Genomic DNA, 20,071 nt, shown 5'->3' on the forward strand with positions numbered 1-20,071 from the left:
CAAGGTCACTGATTATGACGTCATTATTGACGATGACGAACTGCTCGCGTCTGAAATCATTGATGAGGATTGTTCTACGGAATGCATTGTTGCTCTGATGGAAGTAATTTAACAATTTTGTGACTCCGTAGCAAATCTGTTTCGTTTAAATTGAATAAATGAATGGATGAATGAATGGATGAATAAATGGATGAATGGATGAATGTATGAATGAATGAATGAATGAATGGATGAATGGATGAATGAATGAATAAATAAATGAATGAATGAATGGATGGATGGATGGATGAATGAATGGATGAATGGATGAATGAATGAATGTATGAATGAATGAATGAATGAATGAATGAATGAATGAATGAATGAATGAATGAATAGATGGATGGATGGATGGACGAATGGATGAATGGATGAATGAATGAATGAATGAATGAATGAATGAATGGATGGATGGATGAATGAATGAATGAATGAATGAATGAATGAATGAATGAATGAATGAATGAATGAATGAATGAATGAATGAATGAATGAATGAATGAATGAATGAATGAATGAATGAATGAATGAATGAATGAAATATGTACTTAAGTACAGAAAAACAAATACATAGGAAAATAAAGTATTTAACCATTGAATGATTGATTTGATTGACGCCATGATGAACGAACGAATGAATGAAGAGATAAATGAATGAATGAACGTATAAAGAAAAAAAAATGAAAGTGAAAAATGAAAAAATTATCAGATACACTTCTGGATTAAATAACATTGGAAACATTCATCCAGTAAAGTATCACTACAGGTTTGGTGTACAAATTTGTTTCAGAAGCAATACGCTTTTATTATTTTTTTATTTTTTAAATACAGCAAATAGAAAAAAAACAACAAGATGAATTATACAGAATTTAAAAAACAAATAAATAATAAGAAAATAATGATGAATAATAAAAATAATAAAAATAATAAAAAAAATTTTCTAGAAGTCCATCAATTTTAATAGCACTTGTGCATGGTTGGCGGGAGAAATGTTGTTGTTGCTGTTGTTGTTAGATTATTTGGCTAGCTAAAGTTCAAACTCATCACATCAATCATCATCACATACCATACGTGAGGATAATGAATTTGTTTTTGTTTAAGAGAAAGATATTAATGATACCGACGATGATGATGATGATAATGATGATGATGATGATATTGATGATGATGATGAGATTGATGAGGAGGATAATGATGATGAGGATGATACTGATAATGAAGATGATAAAACTATGGCGACAATGATGACGATGATAAAGTTGAAGAAGAAGAAGAAGATGATGATGATGACGATGATATGATGGCTATGGCGTTTATACTAAAAATTTATTTAACGAGCGATCCTCTTACTTTCAGTCTATCTTCCCAGGAGAGCTGCAACAATTTTATCAACGTCACTTCCTCACCGAGTTTTGTTGAGTAAATGAGTGCAGATGATGATGATGATGGTGGCGACGATGATGGTGCCGATGTAAAATTGTTGAAATTTGTAATGCACAAATCCTCCAGCTGGTAATTAATACGTATCAAAAATATTAAACCAAATAGGCAGAAATAAAAAAAGTTTAATTTACCACTATAATATTATAATTAATTATAATATATCTTGCAAACAAGCGAGTTTACGCACAATAACCTTGGCTACAGAATGATGATCCATAATATGCATGATGTAAGCTTCCTTATACAACTTCCATTTAACTGTCTTCATGCATCTCATCATCATTTCCACATTTTCGTGGCTCGTTTCGTCGTCGTCGTCTTCGTCATCACCATCAAATTGAGTATCAGTATTGTTATTAATGTTATTATTTATGTTGTTGCTACTGTTTCCGTTGTCGTCAGAAGGTTTGGCGCTGAAAACCATATTGTTGAAAAATGAATTTTGATGATACCGTTTGGTGTTATTTTTTGATTTTTGGTAACAAATCATTACGTCATTTCCGGCGCTGTTGAAAGATTTTAGCGCCACAACTTTGCCGTCTGCATTTATAAATTTATGAACTACTTTCGTCCACCCGGAATTCAGAAATTCCGGATATTCGGGTTTTTCCACTCTGGAATATTTATATCCCACATTTTTCACTATGAACTTCGAGCAATTTGAAATGCGATAAAGCTTTTGAGTTATTTCATCAGCGCTGACATCCCTAATCACGTATTTTTCTGTGACGTCATCCCAAACCGGAAGTAGCCATTTTGGTGGATGTAGTTTGGGAAATTGTTGTGGCTTAGGCTGGGGTTGGTGGTCAGTTGCGGATTTTGATGCTCGGCTGTTGGATCGATAGAGTAGTAGTAGTAGTAGTAGTATAAAAAGTTTACATAAGAGTAGAATTATAACATATACTCTGATGTCGAAAGTTGGTGTAGTTGTTGAACGGTTGTTGTTGTTGCTGTGATTTTTATCATTTTTGTTATTATTGTTGTTGGTGTTGTTATTATTATTATTATTATTATGGGTAGGATTAGCCCGTTTTGCAAATTTTACATAAAATGACGCCATACTCATGTAGTTAACTAGCATTCGATAACTGGATGGAATTAAATTAACAATTAGTTATAATTCAACAAACATCATCTGTCCGTGAGTAACCTAGCTAGAAATTTGTGATTAAACATGAAGTTATGCACTCATTTAACATCTGCACTAACCTAGTAAATAAGATTGACGTTCAAGATATTTAACAATGACAAGATTGGTCTGTACTTTATAAGCTAATGAAAATCAAAACACGGCCTATATAGCTTCTATTGTTATTATTTCCCACATGATATGTTGTTTACAAAATGGCTGACAGCAAAGTTTGAGTCAAAGCACACTTTGTTAGTGTTACATTACAACAATGATTTAGTTAGATAATTTAAAAATAATTTGGCTAATGCGATAGCATCTATGCTTCTATAAACAATAAACATTAAACACTCGATGATAATTTTGGTAATGTAATAATAATGTAATGTAATGTAATGTGATGTAATGAAATGTAACTTAATGTAACAATCAATGAATAAATAAAAATATGAATAAATAAATAGTCATTCTTAATTGATTTTTTGGATCGAATAAATGCTGTATTATATTGTATTATATCGTTATTTAATAATTTAGGTAGGATTATTAAAGTATTAAATTAAACACTCATGTTATCAATATATATAATATATATATGAATAAATAAGTAATCATTCTTAACTGTTATTTAATTTTAATTACAACACTTATGACAAATTGATAAATTATGTATATGTTATGATCGTAAATTAATTATGGAATCACCTGACTCACCTAACTACCGGTCAGCCGTCCGTACCCACTCGACCCAGCAATACAATATTGTCGAAAGAAATGCGTGGTAGTAGCTTACATATACTGTACTGCGTATGCCATATATGTATGCTTGTGTGCAATCAACTCTATACTGTAGATGTATGTGTAATGTATGTATGTGTAATGTATGTATGTGTGTGTGTGTGCGTGTACGTGTGTCTGTGTGTGTGTGTGCGTGCGTATGTGTATGTGTGAACAAGCTTCGATCTTCATTGTACATGTGTGTATGCATTGTACATATACTTGCTTGCGTGTACACTCACTCTCTCTTTTTTCACTTTCTTCTTTTTTGGTGGGTATTATAATCATGAGTTATGTAGATATATATACAATACATATATTGTGTATAGCGTATTGTTGTTGATCATGTTGTATGTATTTGTATACACATGTGCGTGTATGTGTGCGTGTAATGTGTGTATAGAACTATAGAGGTATAGATAAAGTACATGCGTGCTTATAACATGCAAATAAAACATACATACGTACACACGCACGCACACTCCAAACGCACGCACACACATACACACATATAGACAAACATAATGATCACATGTGGATAGTCATAGAAAACACATAAACATATACATGATATCACGAATACGCTTCATAGATTCAAGTCATCATCGACGCTTCTATCGTTTTAATTTATTGCTTTTTGAGCAATGGCCTTTGAGACTATTCAGTAAATATGTTAATACGTAATATTAAAAAATTAAAGAAATAATAATCATAATAAAATAATAATCACACAGTAAACACAAGTTAATTAAATACACATACCTCTACACGTTTTTGTATGTATTTATTATGTGTAAATGTTGATAAAAGTGTATTCATTGTATATCTATGTATGTCTATATTTTGTTTTTGTTTATAGAAAAAAACCTAACGAATGTATATGTGTAATAGGAAAGAGCATAAATCATGCACATGTAGCTATATATCATATACATATACTTAAATAAACCAACCAATAAATAGCGGAATGGATGGACAACATAATAGGCAGCTTTCTCTCGCAGCTCTTTCTTTCTCTCTCTCTCTCTCTCTTTCTGTGTGTGTGTGTGTGTGTGTGTATGTAACGCAAACGCAAGGCGAGTCATGCATTTGAATGTACCTATATAATAATGCGTGGTTAAACGTTAGCAGGCATGTGTAGTGCATCTGTGTGTGCGCGTGTGTGTGAGTGTGTGTGTGGATGAGTGTGTGTGTTAACGTACGTGAAATGTTTTGTACATTTATTTTCCACGAACAGACAAAAAAATTTTCAATGTTAATCCTCTCAAAATCTGAAAATCTAAGGTTGATGGTAATGATAATGCAAATAATAATGTTAAATGGCAAACTTATCAAAACATTTTTCCATTTTAATGTTATTTTATAACATTTTTTGTCAGTCCGCTCGTCAACATAGCTTTCGTTTGTGTTAAACTTATTGCTAATAAAAGTAATGAATTGTTACACTAGTGATATTAAGCTAGATTAAATAATCAATTTATCAATTCAATTCAATTGAGTTAGTTTATGTTTAAAAAATGCAATCAAATTTTAAATTATAGATCTATATTTATTCGCATCAAAACTTTGGTTCACAGAGAAATTTTAAAAGATACGATATTAAGTTAGGAACAACTGAGTTATCGACTGAGAGTTCAATGGAATGAAGTGATTTCTTCGTACAGATAGATGAGACAGCGGTTGAAGACTGTCGCACTCCAGTTGAAGTTCTTACCTGCTTCGTTGAAACTTCTCATGAACGCCTGGATTCATTCATTCATTCACTTACTCATTCGTTTATTCATTCATTCGACCGTTTGTTCATTTTGAAAATTTTTAACAAATTTAATCGATCATCTATAATTGAGGATTACTTCAACAAAACCAAGAATGTGAAAGTAGAGAAAGTAACTTATAGGAAATAAGTAACTGAACCACGTTTTACGTTAATATTATTTAATATAATATAACGAATGAATGAATTTAAATAACGAAAATCATTTAATCAACAAAAATTTTTTAACTGGTTCTCAAACAACCAAATTTCTCAAAATAGAAACTTCAATCTCCAGCCAAACGAAAACCTGAACGACAGAAAACGGAACCTCTCCGATGTTCTTGAGAGCTCCATCGTATGCTTCATGTAGAACTTTCTCAAGCTGATCCTGGCGGTGCAGAGAAGTTATGACGGCGTCGATGGCAGCCACAAGACGCCAAGCGATGCGCTGCCGACGTTCGTGGTCGTATCGGAGAATATAATTCGATCCGGGAACGTATTTTATAATGCTGAATCGATAGGTTTAGTATAGATTTTGTAGCGAACATTTATACTAGTACGAATAGTTATAAAGTTCATTAAAAGCAGTGTTGTTACTGTTACAGTTTTAGTATCTACCCTATTGTTATTTAACAAATGTTTTTAAACTACAATTGTTGTAACGTAACTTTCTTATCTCTTAGTTTTCAGGTAAAAATTTTAGCAATACAAACAGCACAGAACTCAAGACTGTACCGACCCGTCCAACAAACTCATGGCGAAAACCATCTGTCCCTGCCTCGGGTGGTTGATGATTTTCCGCCATTTGTTTGCCAGTGTCCGTCTGTCGCTCTTGTCACACTGGGACTCGTGATCTGCTGCTGCTGCACGGAGGAAGCCTCTCGGTGACGATGTTGGTAGTAAATTATTTGTGGCCAGTACCATTATTATCACAAATCGAGCAATAGTTGAAGATAGGTACATTATTTCTAGAACTCTCAAATTTTTCTTTCGAAATAAATAATCATTACGTAAATGAATAAAAAATTTAATACACTCGTATAACGCTATAGACTTGTTTATTATATTTTTTGTAAACAGAGGCTTGATTTGAAGTTTTTCATTTTTTTTAAATAAGATTAAAAAAAATAAACGAATTATTTGCCTCACACGAGCGAACGGAAACATTTTAAAGAAAATTTTCGTGATGAACAAAACGCGGCTTAAATATTATTCAACCATTGCGGCCACCAAATCACGAACAGTCATCAACCTAAAACGTTAAACATTCACGGACACGTTCAGACTGTTCTATTTTACTAAACAATCGAAGAGAGATAGTTGTAGCAGTAGCCTGAAATAAAATTAGCCGAGACCACTACGTTTTCAATGAATTTTTGTAAATTCTCGCAACTTATACTTTACTATCAATCAATCAATCTTCGTTTAGCATCCAAAGACCCAGTTCCCCGAGGTATGACGTGTAATTTATACTTTACTAATAGAAGAAAAGTAAATTTTTACATTCGCTCATTCGTACAATTTTTTAATATACTAAAAAATTTATTTCTAGGCTTCGTCAACTCTCTACATTATGACCTACCTTCCTTTCGCAATGTCATTTGTGTCACATTTTGAACGAACTAAACAACGAACACAAAATGTTTCAAAAATATTGTATTTCATCCAAATTAGATGTTGACTGTATTAGATATAGTACAAGAACCAATATATATACATATACGTATGTGTTTGGCAACGATTTTATAACAAATGCCTGAGTATGATAGGTATAAAAGTAGCCGAAATGTTGCAACACGATAATAACAGCGCAATATGGTTACAAGCAAAACAAGTTACAATTTGAAATATATATATATATACATATATATATATATATATATATATATATATATATATATATAAAATAAAGAACCTAAAAAAAGATGTTTCAAAAATGGATGTTTTATGTTAATATTATTGAACCATGATCTGTCTATGTGACAGTACAGTATTATAATAGTACTTTTAATAACACTAACAATCGTACTTTTAATACTATTATGCGTGCAATTATGTACTTTATACACACACACACACACACACACACACACAAACACACACACACACACAAACATATATATATATATATATATATATATATATATATATATATATATATATATATATATATATATATGTATATGCGTGTGTGCGATTTTGCCCATGTGGGAATGTAATGTAGGAAGTTGATAGATAGATAGATAGATAGATAGATAGATAGATAGATAGATAGATAGATAGATAGATAGATAGATAGATAGATAGATAGATAGATAGATAGATGGATAATTGAAATTGACTTGAAAATAACTTTAAAACATATTAGCGCCCACACGTACGCAGGTACACAAACACGAAGATTTAAATATATACACACACATACACACACAAATACATCACACACACACATGGCACATTAATGAAATGTAAAGTGAGAATTTTTTAAAAGTCCGAAAATTTGTATCGAATTAAAATGACCAGTGCTGCCATATTCGTGTATAAAATAAATTATAGATATATTATGAATATCATAAATAAATTATAGATATATTATGAATATCATAAATAAATTATAGATATATTATGAATATCATAAATAAATTATAGATATATTATTAATATTCGACGATGTGTATATATATATCGTAAAACAAAATGCTGCCCTAGTGACTTAATCAGTTAAAACTAGCTCTTAGACTGAATTCTAAAATAAAATTCTAAAAAATTTGTTTAACTGAATACACACGCACATACAAACATATGTAGATGTTAATGTTACGTATGGAGAGAGGACTGTTAAACAAAAATCAATTATTACCGCGATATTTTTATCACCAATAGTACACTTTATTTTCATTCATATTTACAATTGTTTCTGTAGTGACAAGAAACGAAAAGCAGACGACAGAGGGACATGTAGGTCAGCTACACGATAAACTTTATAAGTCACTACTATAGTTTTATTATTAATAAATTCATCTCATAGGCAAATGCTTTGTAATATATTTTCGATTCCGAGACAACTGTATTACACATATTTCATTTTTCATATTATATATAGAGAGGTTTACTTAATGTAAAGAGTGTACCTAACAGCGATATATTTATTAGGCACTTTTATAATGTATCATGTTCATTGTCAATATTTTATATACAGAGACATACATAAGTGTACATGAGTCGTCATTGTGATAGAGATGTCTTAGCTGCTCTGGCACAAAACGTTGGAATGTGTTCTGGTTAATTTCTCGAAGTCAGTAGACCCAACCACCACGACACCGCTATCTAAACTCAGCTGACTTAATGGCAGGCCATTGGCGTGCAGTTGTCGCTGTAGCTGCTGTCGTTGCGGTGGTGGCTGCTTTTGTTGGCTGTTGTGGTGCTGGCTGGTGTGAGGTCTGTTCGCGAAATACTGTGGCGCAATTTCTTGCTGCTGTTGCTGTGGCTCTTCAGGTTCTTCCATTAAAAGTTCATGTTTCGTTGTTTTTTTGCTGGACGTGACGAAGGAATCTGATAAAGATTCCCTCTTCAGTTTATTCTTATATGCTGGAGTTGAAATGTCCTGGCAGATCTTTCCAGGTAGCTTTGTGTTAGCTGTTGCTGCTGCGTTTGTGGCTACTGTAACTGCGGTTGCGGCTGTTGTAGTTGCCGTTTCAAGAATCTCATCACCGTCATCATCAATGTTAAATGGTTTGATGGAAGTTTTATCGGCAAGATGCTGGTGACGACGATGCCAATGAAATTCTGAGGTACACGCATCACGACTCACCTCGCTGAAATTACAATTAATGTAATAATAATTATTGGTGCAGTTGTTACTTTTACTATTGCATTTGGCTGGGTCTGTTTTGTAAAAACTCTTGTTGCTGTGGTAGGACTTGCTGTTGTTGAAAATACTGTTGTTGTTGCTGGTGGTGGTGTTGTTGTTTGTCACATTACTGACGTGCTTGTGGCCGCTGCTACTGCTGCTGTTGCCGCGACGTTTCGGTCCACAGTAGGTCCCATTGTTGAGGGCCATCGAGAGGTTGGATAGTTCCGGGACATCCAAGGAATAATCAGCCGAGTTGGATAGGTGAGTGTCTTCATTGGCATTGTGGTAGTTGACATAACCAGCTGCATCAACAGTGCTGATGTTGTTGAGATTGTTGTTGAGGTTGTTGTTGGTGGTAATGTTGTTGGTGGTGCTGCCAATGTTTAGTGGGTTGGCACGGAGACTGATGAAGTTTTTTGCTTTGTCGTCGTCATCATCGTCATCGTCGTATTCGTCATCATCGAGATAAACATCATCCTCATCATCGTCATCGTTGTTTAATATAGCTATGTCTAGATTGTTCACATTACCATCGACGAAGTAATCATCATCAACATCATCTTTGTTATCATCATCATCATCGTTTGAACCAACGAAAGAAAGGTCCAAGTTATATTTGGTATGATGACGACGATGCTGATGATGATTGCCGTGGGGATGATGATGACGCGGTAGTTGATAAAGTTGATTACTACGCTTCAGTTGTTTATTTTTGTATTTGTAATCATCCTCCAGGTCACCATCAGCCCTGTTATTTATGCTGTTATATTTAGGGAGATTATGGCGGTGATGGTTAGCAGCATCAGCTTGATACGGTAAACCGTGTCTCATGTTCGTCATTCTACTGCTTGTTCTGTAGTCACTGAACGTTCTGTTAGCAGACGTCAGAACGTCTGAAAAACGCTGTCGTCTCGTCGATGAATACAAGTTACTACTGACTGCATCGGTGGCGGTGGTGGCCACGCTCGTAACGTTCAACTTGCTGAGCAGTGTGTTGTCGATATTTTTCTTGCTGTTGCGCTTTTTGAAGCTTCTGCTAAATATACTGAATCCATCGAACGATGATTTGTTGTGTGCCGCTGTTGTGTTGTGTGGCTGGGTTTTGTTGAATGTCTTGTTGAAGAAAGTACTGTTGAAGAACGAAGTGTTGTTGTTGTTGTGGTGGTGGAGTTTGGTAGTACGTGTGGTGACATTCGGGTCGACGTTTTCTTTCAAGTTATTCTCAATAATGCTGTGACTCTTGTTGGCTGCTTTCGACTTCTTCAGCGACATCGTTATTACTGATTTATTGGGCAGTGTCTCGGATGGCGACGACGCCCGCTGCTGTATAAAATATTGAATATCATTATTGGAAATTCCTTACTGTCAAAACGATCTTGTTTAACATAGAGAAAGTCATTGTGTGTTGCATAGAAATGTGATTGTAATTTAATAACTGAGAAGGAGTGATAAAAAATTTGTAAGTTTCAGATAGTTGTTTCAATTCAATCTAACCTCAGACGACTTTTTGATGCCTCTGATCATGTTGAAGAAATTCTTCACGTTCTTCTTGCTTGACTTTGTGACTGTCGTTTGATTTCTGGGGAGAAAAAAAGGACAAAAATTAAAATTAACGGTAATATTTGTTTAATATTTTAAAATTTGTGCAAAATATTAATTAATGAGCTAATTTAATTATTTAATTCATTCATCTATTCATTCTTTTAATCATTCATTTACACACATTCATTCAAAAACTCAAAATTCAGCTAACATATCCAAAGCAGCAGCAGCAGCAGCAACAGCCGTACTATCGAGATGGAGATGATGAGGAAGAGTGGTTGAAAGATGTCTCAACGGTAGTGGCGGTGTTGATGATGACGACGATGGTGGTGATGATGGTGGTGGTGGCGGCAATGATGACGATGGCGATCGAGTGGTCATGCTCTTTGATTTTTTCTTTTTCTCGCTCATAAACATGCTCAAAAATTTCTTTTTTCTGGTGAAAATTGAAAAATTTTCAAAGTTAATCATAGCTTTATGCATTGAGTATAAACAAATTTATTAACCACCATATTCATATCATCATAAGTTACGTTGGTACAAACAAAAACCCCAAAAAATTACATAAAAATTTAAAGGTAGAGCTGAGAAGATAGATAAGAGTGACTTACTTGCAAGCGAGAGTAGAAACATTATTGTAATCTTGCAGCATCTTCCTCTTCTTCTTCATCTTCTTCATGTCACTGATGCTTATTGCAGGTGTTGTTACATTCAAGTGCTCTACTCCTGCTGCTGATGAAGTTGCTTCTGTGGCTGTTGTGGTGGTGGTGGATAGTTCATCTCTGGCCGTTGTAGTTGTGTAGTTGAGCCTTTCGTCGTCGTCTAGATTGGTATTAGTATAAGTAGCAGTATAAAAACAATTTTTGAATTAGTTGCATACTTGTTTGGTTTGTAATGAAATTTTTAAAATAACCCAGCACTAAGTATTGGGAACACTTATTAAACTGTACGATGAATACTACACTACTTAAATGTAAATACGCTGCAGTTACCAATTTGTGTCAGATTGAAATCAACGGCTCTCCTGTTCACTTTCGATAAGTATTTGTTGCTAGGAGTGCTGAAATTGTTGCAGTTTTTATTCTTAACAAACTTCTTGCTCGTGCTAAGTGCAGTCGACGTCGAAAGTGTGGTTGAGTTCGTGTGGCATGAGAAGTTGCTTCTCGACGATAGGGGGGATAATTTACTGGGAACAATTTGATTGGTTGACGATGTTGATGGTGGTGATGTCGACAGAAAAACCTCCTCAACATTTCCAATATCCTGCCAGTGCTTCAACAAAAACTCGACTATCGCAACTTCACTTTTCAAAGTAGTTCTGTTGTTGGACTCTGTCAAGAACGCTTTTTGTGATTGCTGCAGATGATGGTGGTTGCTGTGGCCGCCACTGAAATCTCCAAGAGTGCAAAAACTTTTTCTTGGTAGGGGTTCAGATTTGAGGATAGATGGAGCGAAACAGACGGCCAGGTTTGATGAATCCATTTTGTTGGTGCAGCTCTGTTGGGATACTTTGTGTAGAAATATTGATAACAATTTCAGTGTGGATAGATTGACGGGAGGAAGAAGTAACAGAACGTGAAGTATGGATTTCGAGGATAACTTATTATTATTATTATTATTGTTATTACTATTATTATTATTATTATTTTTATCATCAACACCACTGTTCCCATTATTATTATCATCGTTGATGTTGTTGTTGTTGTTGATTTTTTCCCAGCAGCTGACTAGCAGATTGTACACTTTGAATGTTATCAATGGCTCTGGAAGTTGTCTGAAGAACTGCTTGACCAGGCAAGAGAGATCGATGACGTCATTTGTTGTCAACATTGTTGTCAACATTGTTGTTGTCGATGTTTTTGCTGACGTCAGTGATGAGGACGGTGATGATGACGACGAGGAAGTCGATGACGATGAAAACCGGATGTGTCCCGTCTTTTCGATTTCATCCTACATGGAGAAAATTCATTAGATTGTTCAAATATTTTGCGGCAATAGCACAATCATCCTAATAATTTATGATGACGTCATCGTCGGCAACAATATCACAAATAAACAATGATACAACGTCAGCAAAAACAACAACTGCACAAAAAACATCACCACCCCAACAACAGCAACCCAACTAAGTAACAACAACATCATAAAATGTTAACCTATGACACCAAAGCAGTTTTTTATCATTCATTCCCTCTTCGTTCATTCTTTTCACGCCCATTCAAACATTCATACATCCATTCAATACTTCATTTCTAACGCATATACAACGTTATATACAAATACCTAATTGTGTATTTGTGTATGCGTTACCAAATTTATACAAATAATCAGAATAAGACCACCTATATCAATATTGCTTGCTTTCTTCTAACTACTATTCACCACCAAGCAACAACAACCAAATTACAATAACAACCACGACACCAACAACATCACCATCACCATCATCATCAATATCATCATCAACAACATCATCATCAACGACATCACATCAACAACAACAGCAACAACAACAGCAACAACAACAACAGCAACAACAACAACAGACCCATCGACAAACAGCATTATATTCAGAGATGTTAATTTTCAAATCTCTCCAGCACTGACATTGATGTATGGGCGTTCTCTTAATATATGTATTTATTTTATATGTGGATGTGTGCGTGCGTGTGTGTGTACTTGTGCGTGTGTTTCTATACACTCTACCGTATTAAACTTATCCACAAATGCAAAAATAAGCTAGATAGATGGATAGACAAACAGACAGACAGATAGATAGGCAGATAAAGATAGATAGATAGACAGACAGACGAACAGACAGACAGACAGACAAACAAATAAGTAGATAAAGACGAATAAGTATATGTATTACATAAAGATAGGTGCCTCACTTCATTGCCTAAAACCTTTATCTATTTGAACACCTACTTAATTACGCATACATATGTCAATAAGTGCACACAAAAAGCACACTATATGTACAACGTACGTGCATATGTATAAAAGTGTTTGTGTGAATGTGTGTACGTTTCTGTGTGTCAACCAGATGAATGAATGAGAAAGGAACGAATGAATGAATGGGCTTATCTAGCTAAACTGAGCGTTCAACTTGGCAATTAATGACTGATAAAGATGTGAAACGTGAGAATGTGTGCGTGTGTTTGTCTGTGTGTACGTGCATGTTAGTGCCTTTGTTTGAGAGAGAGTGTGCGTGATTGTGGGTTTGTGTTAGGGTACATTTGGGTACCTATATTAGTCTCATTAACTACATCGGTACTATTTGTAGGACAAATTTGGTGACATCTTCATTAATACGTAACAAGACCTTCAACATATTACAAAAATACATCATGTATAATTAGCATTTCAAACTGTTCAATTGTGCCAGGCAGCAAACATCAATTCACACATTCGTATGGACACATTAATTAGACTGCACACACAAACACGCGCGCACACACACAAACACACGCAGAAACAAACACAGCCTTTTGAAATAAACATGCAACCGAGAAATCCCGCCATAAACGCACTGACAACAATAACAAAAACTAACAACAATCAGAACATAATATTAACAATAATAATAATGATAGGGACAAATAAAACCATAAAACCAATAACAACACGCAGCTAAAACAACAGAATAACAGATTCTGCAAATTTCCAGACAACTTCATAAATTCAAACATGGCTCATAAATCCGTCAAACGAGCCAATAAAACATGCCCATGACATTTCTGTGACACTGGCTTGCTTGCTTACACTCTTACAATTTAATATACACTGAATAAATAGCAAAGGGTATATACTATCTTAATTATATCTAAATGAACACACACACACCACACACACACACGCACAAACACGTACACATAAATGGAACACTATAACAATATATGAAATATGTATGCAGTAATCGTGACTGAAAAAATCAATCAATCATCTAGCCATTCAGCCAGTCAGTCAGTCAGTCAGTCACACAGTGAACTCCAACAATGATCAAAAAACAATTGGACAAAGAAAAATGATCTATCAGACGAACAAACAACAGCAACTACAACATTCCAGTTAATCATCAAACTAGAAAAATATTGCTTGCTAACATAAATCAATCAATCAAACATTTCAACTTTCATCCTATCTATGCCCTTCTTGGCAGTTAGATCAAACGTTCAACCAATTAAAAAACTTATCTGCGAACTAAAAAATCAAAGCAATCAACCAATCAATCATAAAACCGATCAACAAATCAATCAGTCAACCGACAAACCTGCAACTCTCTCAGTCTAGTGATAGATCCAGACTTCCTGAACAAACCCTTAACATCCAGATGATTTGATAAGATGTTGAATGCTTCATACAGAAATCTGTATTTTAAAATACCAAATAGTTTTATAAGATGCTGGGAAAAGGAAATAAAAACAACACACACACACATAACCACAATACACACATACACACACACACAAACAAACACGCACAAACAAACAAACAAATACAAACCTCGGAACATCGCCAATCATCTCTTCATCATTCAGATGGACCATAGGCACCCTGGCAAGTTGCACTCCAAAAATGGTGTTGTTGTTCATCGTAAGCCTTCTTCTCAAAGGCATCTGTGGTGTTCGTGGACAGAAAGTGGGTGAGTACTTCGAAGCACGCTGCTGTTTCGTGTTTGAAATGAGTATTTCAGTAGAAAGTAAATTACGGATTGAAGTTTTCAATTTGTTCTTTTAGTACAATGCAAAAAATATCGACAAAATATTGTAAAAAATGCAAATATTTGTGACAATTCTAACTTAAATTAAGACATGATTCTTGAATTAGAAAAAAATAAACGACTGAACAGAACTGAACGGAAGATAAATGAGGAAAAAGTGAGATAATGACGTCAACCAACATCCTTCACACCTGACTGATCAAACATTAAAACAAGTTCTCTGATGTGCTGAATATGTATGTGTGCGCGCGTACGAGTGTGTGTATGTGTGAGTGTGCGTATTAGTATGTATGTGTATGTATTAGTGTGCATGTGTGTATGTATGCATGTGTGCCTGTACGCCTGTGTTCGCGTATGCGGTTATATGTACAAATGTTGTATGCATGTGGGTATTTTGCATATGTTAACATAACTTGAACATTATAAAGTAATGTGAGTACTGTAAAAAACATGACGAGAGAGAAAGAAAGAGAGAGAGAGAGAGGGAGAGAGAGAGAAAGAGATGAGAAATAGGAAAAGACTAAGGAAGAAAACCCAACGTAACAGAGAGAAGGAAAGATCAAAAAGAGAGATTGAAAAAGAGAGAGAGAGAGAGAGAGAGAGAAGGGGGGGCAACATCTTGAGATCAAAGAAAATCTACCACATGCAAGAAGAAGGCAATAGTGGCAATTAAGACTGGCGCTAGGGATTAGCTCAAAACGATTACAAACCATTAAAAAAACAACAAATCAATAAGCCAGTCAGTCAGTCAGCCAGCCAACCATCCATCTATACAAATAAGCAAGCGTATAAATAAATATATCCACTGGAGCAAAAGAAATCTACATGTGGCCATTAACATCACAAAAAACCTTTTGATGAAGGTAATGTTAATGTGTTGGGCTATTAGAAATTTTTTAGAGAGTTCTATTAATACACACACACACACACACACACAGAGGATGGTGCGGGCATATGTGTGTGTGTGTTGAATATTGATGTGTATATATCGTGTGTGTGTTCGTGTGCATGTGTTTTTGATTGTATGTGCGTGAGTATTTGTAGTCATTGCTCAAGTCACAATAATCATCATCATCATCAGCTTCATCATCATCACCACTATAGCCATCATCATCAGGATCCTCCTCACCAAATTTCTCATTCCTGGAGTTTTATTGCTAATGAAAACCCGTTTGCGTTATCAAGTGACAATAAAAATTCGTAATGTAAACTGCAGCCACATGACACAACCATCGTCGTCGTCGTCATCAATAGCAAAAACAACAAAACTTTCACACACATATCAGTATATACAACACACATACATATTCACATATTTTCTACAAATATAAGCAAAATGATATGAAAAAATACAAGCAAACACACATACACACTACCACATACTCGTAGGTGCATGCATGCATGCATGCACCAGAGCAAAATGCCCACCACAACGCAAAAATGCATTATTTTGTATGTTTTCCTCGCTATCCCATAGAAATGTTGTGTTTGAGCATTCATGTGTGCATTAATTTATACACATGAGAGTTTAATTAGTGTGCTCCTAGTTATGATGACGACGACGACGATGATGATGGTGATGATTAAGATGAAATGATAAAATATGATATAACAGCGGCGATAACAATGATTAAATAAATGATTAAAATGAAAAATGTGATAAGAGCATTGATGAAGATAATAGCAAACAGGATGATTACCGACAAACACGCGCATATGTACACACAAACTAATGCATAATATATACACGAACACACATACACGTACACACACACACACACGCACATACATAAACACAAAGCCATTGGTAAGAAAGAATTCACTTCCTCATTATGCATATTACAACTGGAAGAACAAGAAAAGCCAATGCAGAATACACGCGCGCACACATACACATACATTCACACACACCACACACATACATAAACACACGCACGCACACTACACACACATATATTCACACACACACACACATGCATAAGTCTTGTGAAGTGAAGGAAATTGAAAACGTGGAATTAGTTTGAGCAGATATACATGCAGATATATGCAATTGTTGTCTGGATTAGTTGTTGTTGTTAACGTTGTTGTTGTTGTGGTTACAAAAATGGGTTGAACTTGTTGGTAGAGTAGTTGTTGTTCTGGTTGTCTTAAACAAGTCAGTGTAGAAAATGAAAAAATGAACCAAACAAACGAAATGAAACATTCATAAAACACATAAAATAAAGATGCGTAGACAGCAAATTATAGAAACATAAAAAAAGCAACAAACAAACAAAGCAACAAACAAACAAACAAAAATGCCAGTAGTAAGAACAGATCCACACACCACAAGCAACACAACAACCCAGGTAATTAAGCAACAGATATCTGCTGTAATACAAACAACATTCGCGCACAAATTTACGTGTGCGTGTGTACGTGTAGAAGCAGGTTACGTGCGTGTAAGAAAATACTGTTTATACATAGAATGTGCATGTTTGTTGTGTATGAACAGGTATATGTATGTGAAGTGTGTTTGTAATTTTGTTGGAATGAATGTATGGGCATGTATTTGTATAACATCTAAGAAGATATACAAAATACGGCATGTAGATATTTTAGTACACATTCACATTTGCATAATGCCTGTGCGTGTATGAACGCGTGAGAGTGTGTGAATTATCCAATACCTAAGTGCATATATGTGTGTGTGTGTATGTACGTGCACTGTATGTGCGTTTGTCTTGTTTGTTTCATGTTAAGTCAAAGATATTATTACCTATTCATGAACACAGACACACAAACACGCGCACACACACAGACAAACACACACACACACAAAGGGAACAGAATTCTAGCAAAACCCATGAATGTCAGTTGTTCAGAATGTCTGTGCTAACACATCATCTGAGATGTTGTGTTCTTGGGTGTGTGCAACCCTCCATGTGTATTTATTATACATGCATACATGCATGTAAGCCACACAACCATATAAATGATTGATTCTTATATTTTTAAATGCCTATAAATATGACAATAAAGAAATACTTTAAAAACTTACTAGCAATTTGCACACACACACACGCACACACATATACATCCAAAATCAGGACAAAACATCCACAGAAAAATGGGGAGTACAGACATGATGACATTATCAAAAATATATATCACACATCATATTAGATATATCATCCATTCTTTCATTATCTCTACCTTTAATCTATCTACTGTTCTATCAATCAACAAAGTGCCACATAATTCCAACTATATTTATGCTGCCTATATCACATTATCTATGTGTGCATGCATTCACACATACATACAAGTCTACACACATATATAAACATACCCACAAATACATAAATTCATATGTTCATTCATTCATACAAACATGCATACATACACACATATACATAATGCACAAACATGCCTATCTCCAGATATGTATGTGTGAATTTATGCATATATGTTCTATTATGTATAATTTTTTATCTGTATTTCTATCTAATTGAGTGTATGCCTGCCTAGAATGCTATATATAAAAATGTGTGAACATTCAAAAACACCTGTCAATATATGTGCAAATTAGTATAAACACACATACACACAAACATAAACATATACATACAAACAAACAAACATGTACATAAAAAATGTATAAATATAGATGCTTATTTGTATTTTACTTAAACACAAAGATAAACAAATCAATAAAACATATTACCATATCCAAATATGTAAAGTTATATGAATTTTCTTTTGTATATGTGTATGTATATATTTTCATATAAAATACAAGGTATCTCTCTCTCTCTCTCTCTCTCTCTCTCTATATATATATATATATATATATATATATATATATTATACACTAATAAAAAAACTAATTAAATATAAGTAGATGCAATGAGCTGGGTGCCACTTATCTACCAGTATACAAAAAAGTTAGAAAGTAATTAATAATGGAAGTGATCAATAGATGGATGGATGAATTGAAAGATTGAGTGGAGATAATTATGATTTTGACTTCAATCAAACAGTTATTGTGTTTGTGTGTGTGGGTTGTTAATGAACAACAGATGTCATATATATTAGAATATTAGATATTATATTAGTGGATGATTTGTTTGAGGTTGTCATCATCAAATCAAATTTATTTCTGCAATACATATGCATGAATGTATGCATAAATGGTGAATGATTAATCACCAAAAAAAAAATTATTTAAATTATTTAAAAAGGATATCTGAAAGTAATATTTTGTGATGCAATTGAAAATTGAATAAATATATAAAATATATATTACATAAGCAATGACATATGTATTAAACAAAGAGGCAAAATTATTTACAAAAAATTACAAAATAAATAATATAATTACAAAAATTCATAGACATAAAGTCATAAAGAAACAAACTAACCTTTTCTTTTTTATCTTTGCTATGGACTGGAGATAGGAACTTCTTTATCTTATTTCTTTCCCTAAAATCTGTGAGCATGCTAGATTTAATATGGATCCCAGCATTTGATAAATTGCTGAGAACCTTCTCACGTACTAATTCACTACTCGTTTTGCTAATTCCAGGAGGCATGTTTAATTTTAATTTAATAATTAATTAATATTTTTTAATAAAATTAAAAAATGAAATTAAAATGCTACCAAGAGCAATAAAATTAGGAAAGATTTTTATCCAAAAACTAATTATACCAAAATGTTATTAAATTATCACACGCAAACAGCAAAATCGCATTCACGAATTAATCTAATTCAGAGAAATAAAGTACGAAAAATAAATCTCCATTATACAAGAGCAAATATACACATTT

At 33.9% G+C, this 20,071-nt stretch overlaps 3 protein-coding genes across 3 annotated transcripts in view; all 3 read right to left on the reverse strand.

Moving 5' to 3' along the window:
• The window catches only part of HELRODRAFT_193594 (hypothetical protein), a gene marked incomplete at its 5' end in the record, with an annotated part of 5,584 nt that extends 1,997 nt beyond the window's left edge, over positions 1-3,587 (reverse strand). The window contains 4 exons of the mRNA XM_009028386.1: positions 1-136; positions 1,390-1,548; positions 1,676-2,312; positions 3,565-3,587. The exon at positions 1-136 is cut by the window's left edge and continues 67 nt beyond it. Of these exons, the coding sequence (XP_009026634.1) occupies positions 1-136; positions 1,390-1,548; positions 1,676-2,312; positions 3,565-3,587 (955 nt within the window). The remainder of the gene's footprint in view (positions 137-1,389; positions 1,549-1,675; positions 2,313-3,564) is intronic.
• Positions 3,588-5,022: 1,435 nt separating this feature from the next.
• Positions 5,023-6,745, reverse strand: HELRODRAFT_179566 (hypothetical protein; the record flags this gene model as incomplete). The annotated part of the gene is made up of 4 exons (XM_009028387.1): positions 5,023-5,130; positions 5,452-5,653; positions 5,884-6,022; positions 6,727-6,745. 4 exons carry the CDS (start codon positions 6,743-6,745, stop codon positions 5,023-5,025), a joined length of 468 nt encoding a protein of 155 aa, XP_009026635.1.
• Positions 6,746-8,388: 1,643 nt separating this feature from the next.
• Positions 8,389-19,836, reverse strand: HELRODRAFT_179567 (hypothetical protein; the record flags this gene model as incomplete). Its single annotated transcript, XM_009028388.1, has 7 exons — positions 8,389-10,320; positions 10,492-10,576; positions 11,151-11,292; positions 11,532-12,489; position 14,860; positions 15,046-15,158; positions 19,666-19,836. 7 exons carry the CDS (start codon positions 19,834-19,836, stop codon positions 8,389-8,391), a joined length of 3,402 nt encoding a protein of 1,133 aa, XP_009026636.1.
• Positions 19,837-20,071: the final 235 nt, after the last annotated feature.

This window comes from Helobdella robusta, assembly GCF_000326865.2.
Source record: "Helobdella robusta unplaced genomic scaffold HELROscaffold_55, whole genome shotgun sequence".
Taxonomy (NCBI): Eukaryota; Metazoa; Annelida; class Clitellata; order Rhynchobdellida; family Glossiphoniidae; genus Helobdella; species Helobdella robusta.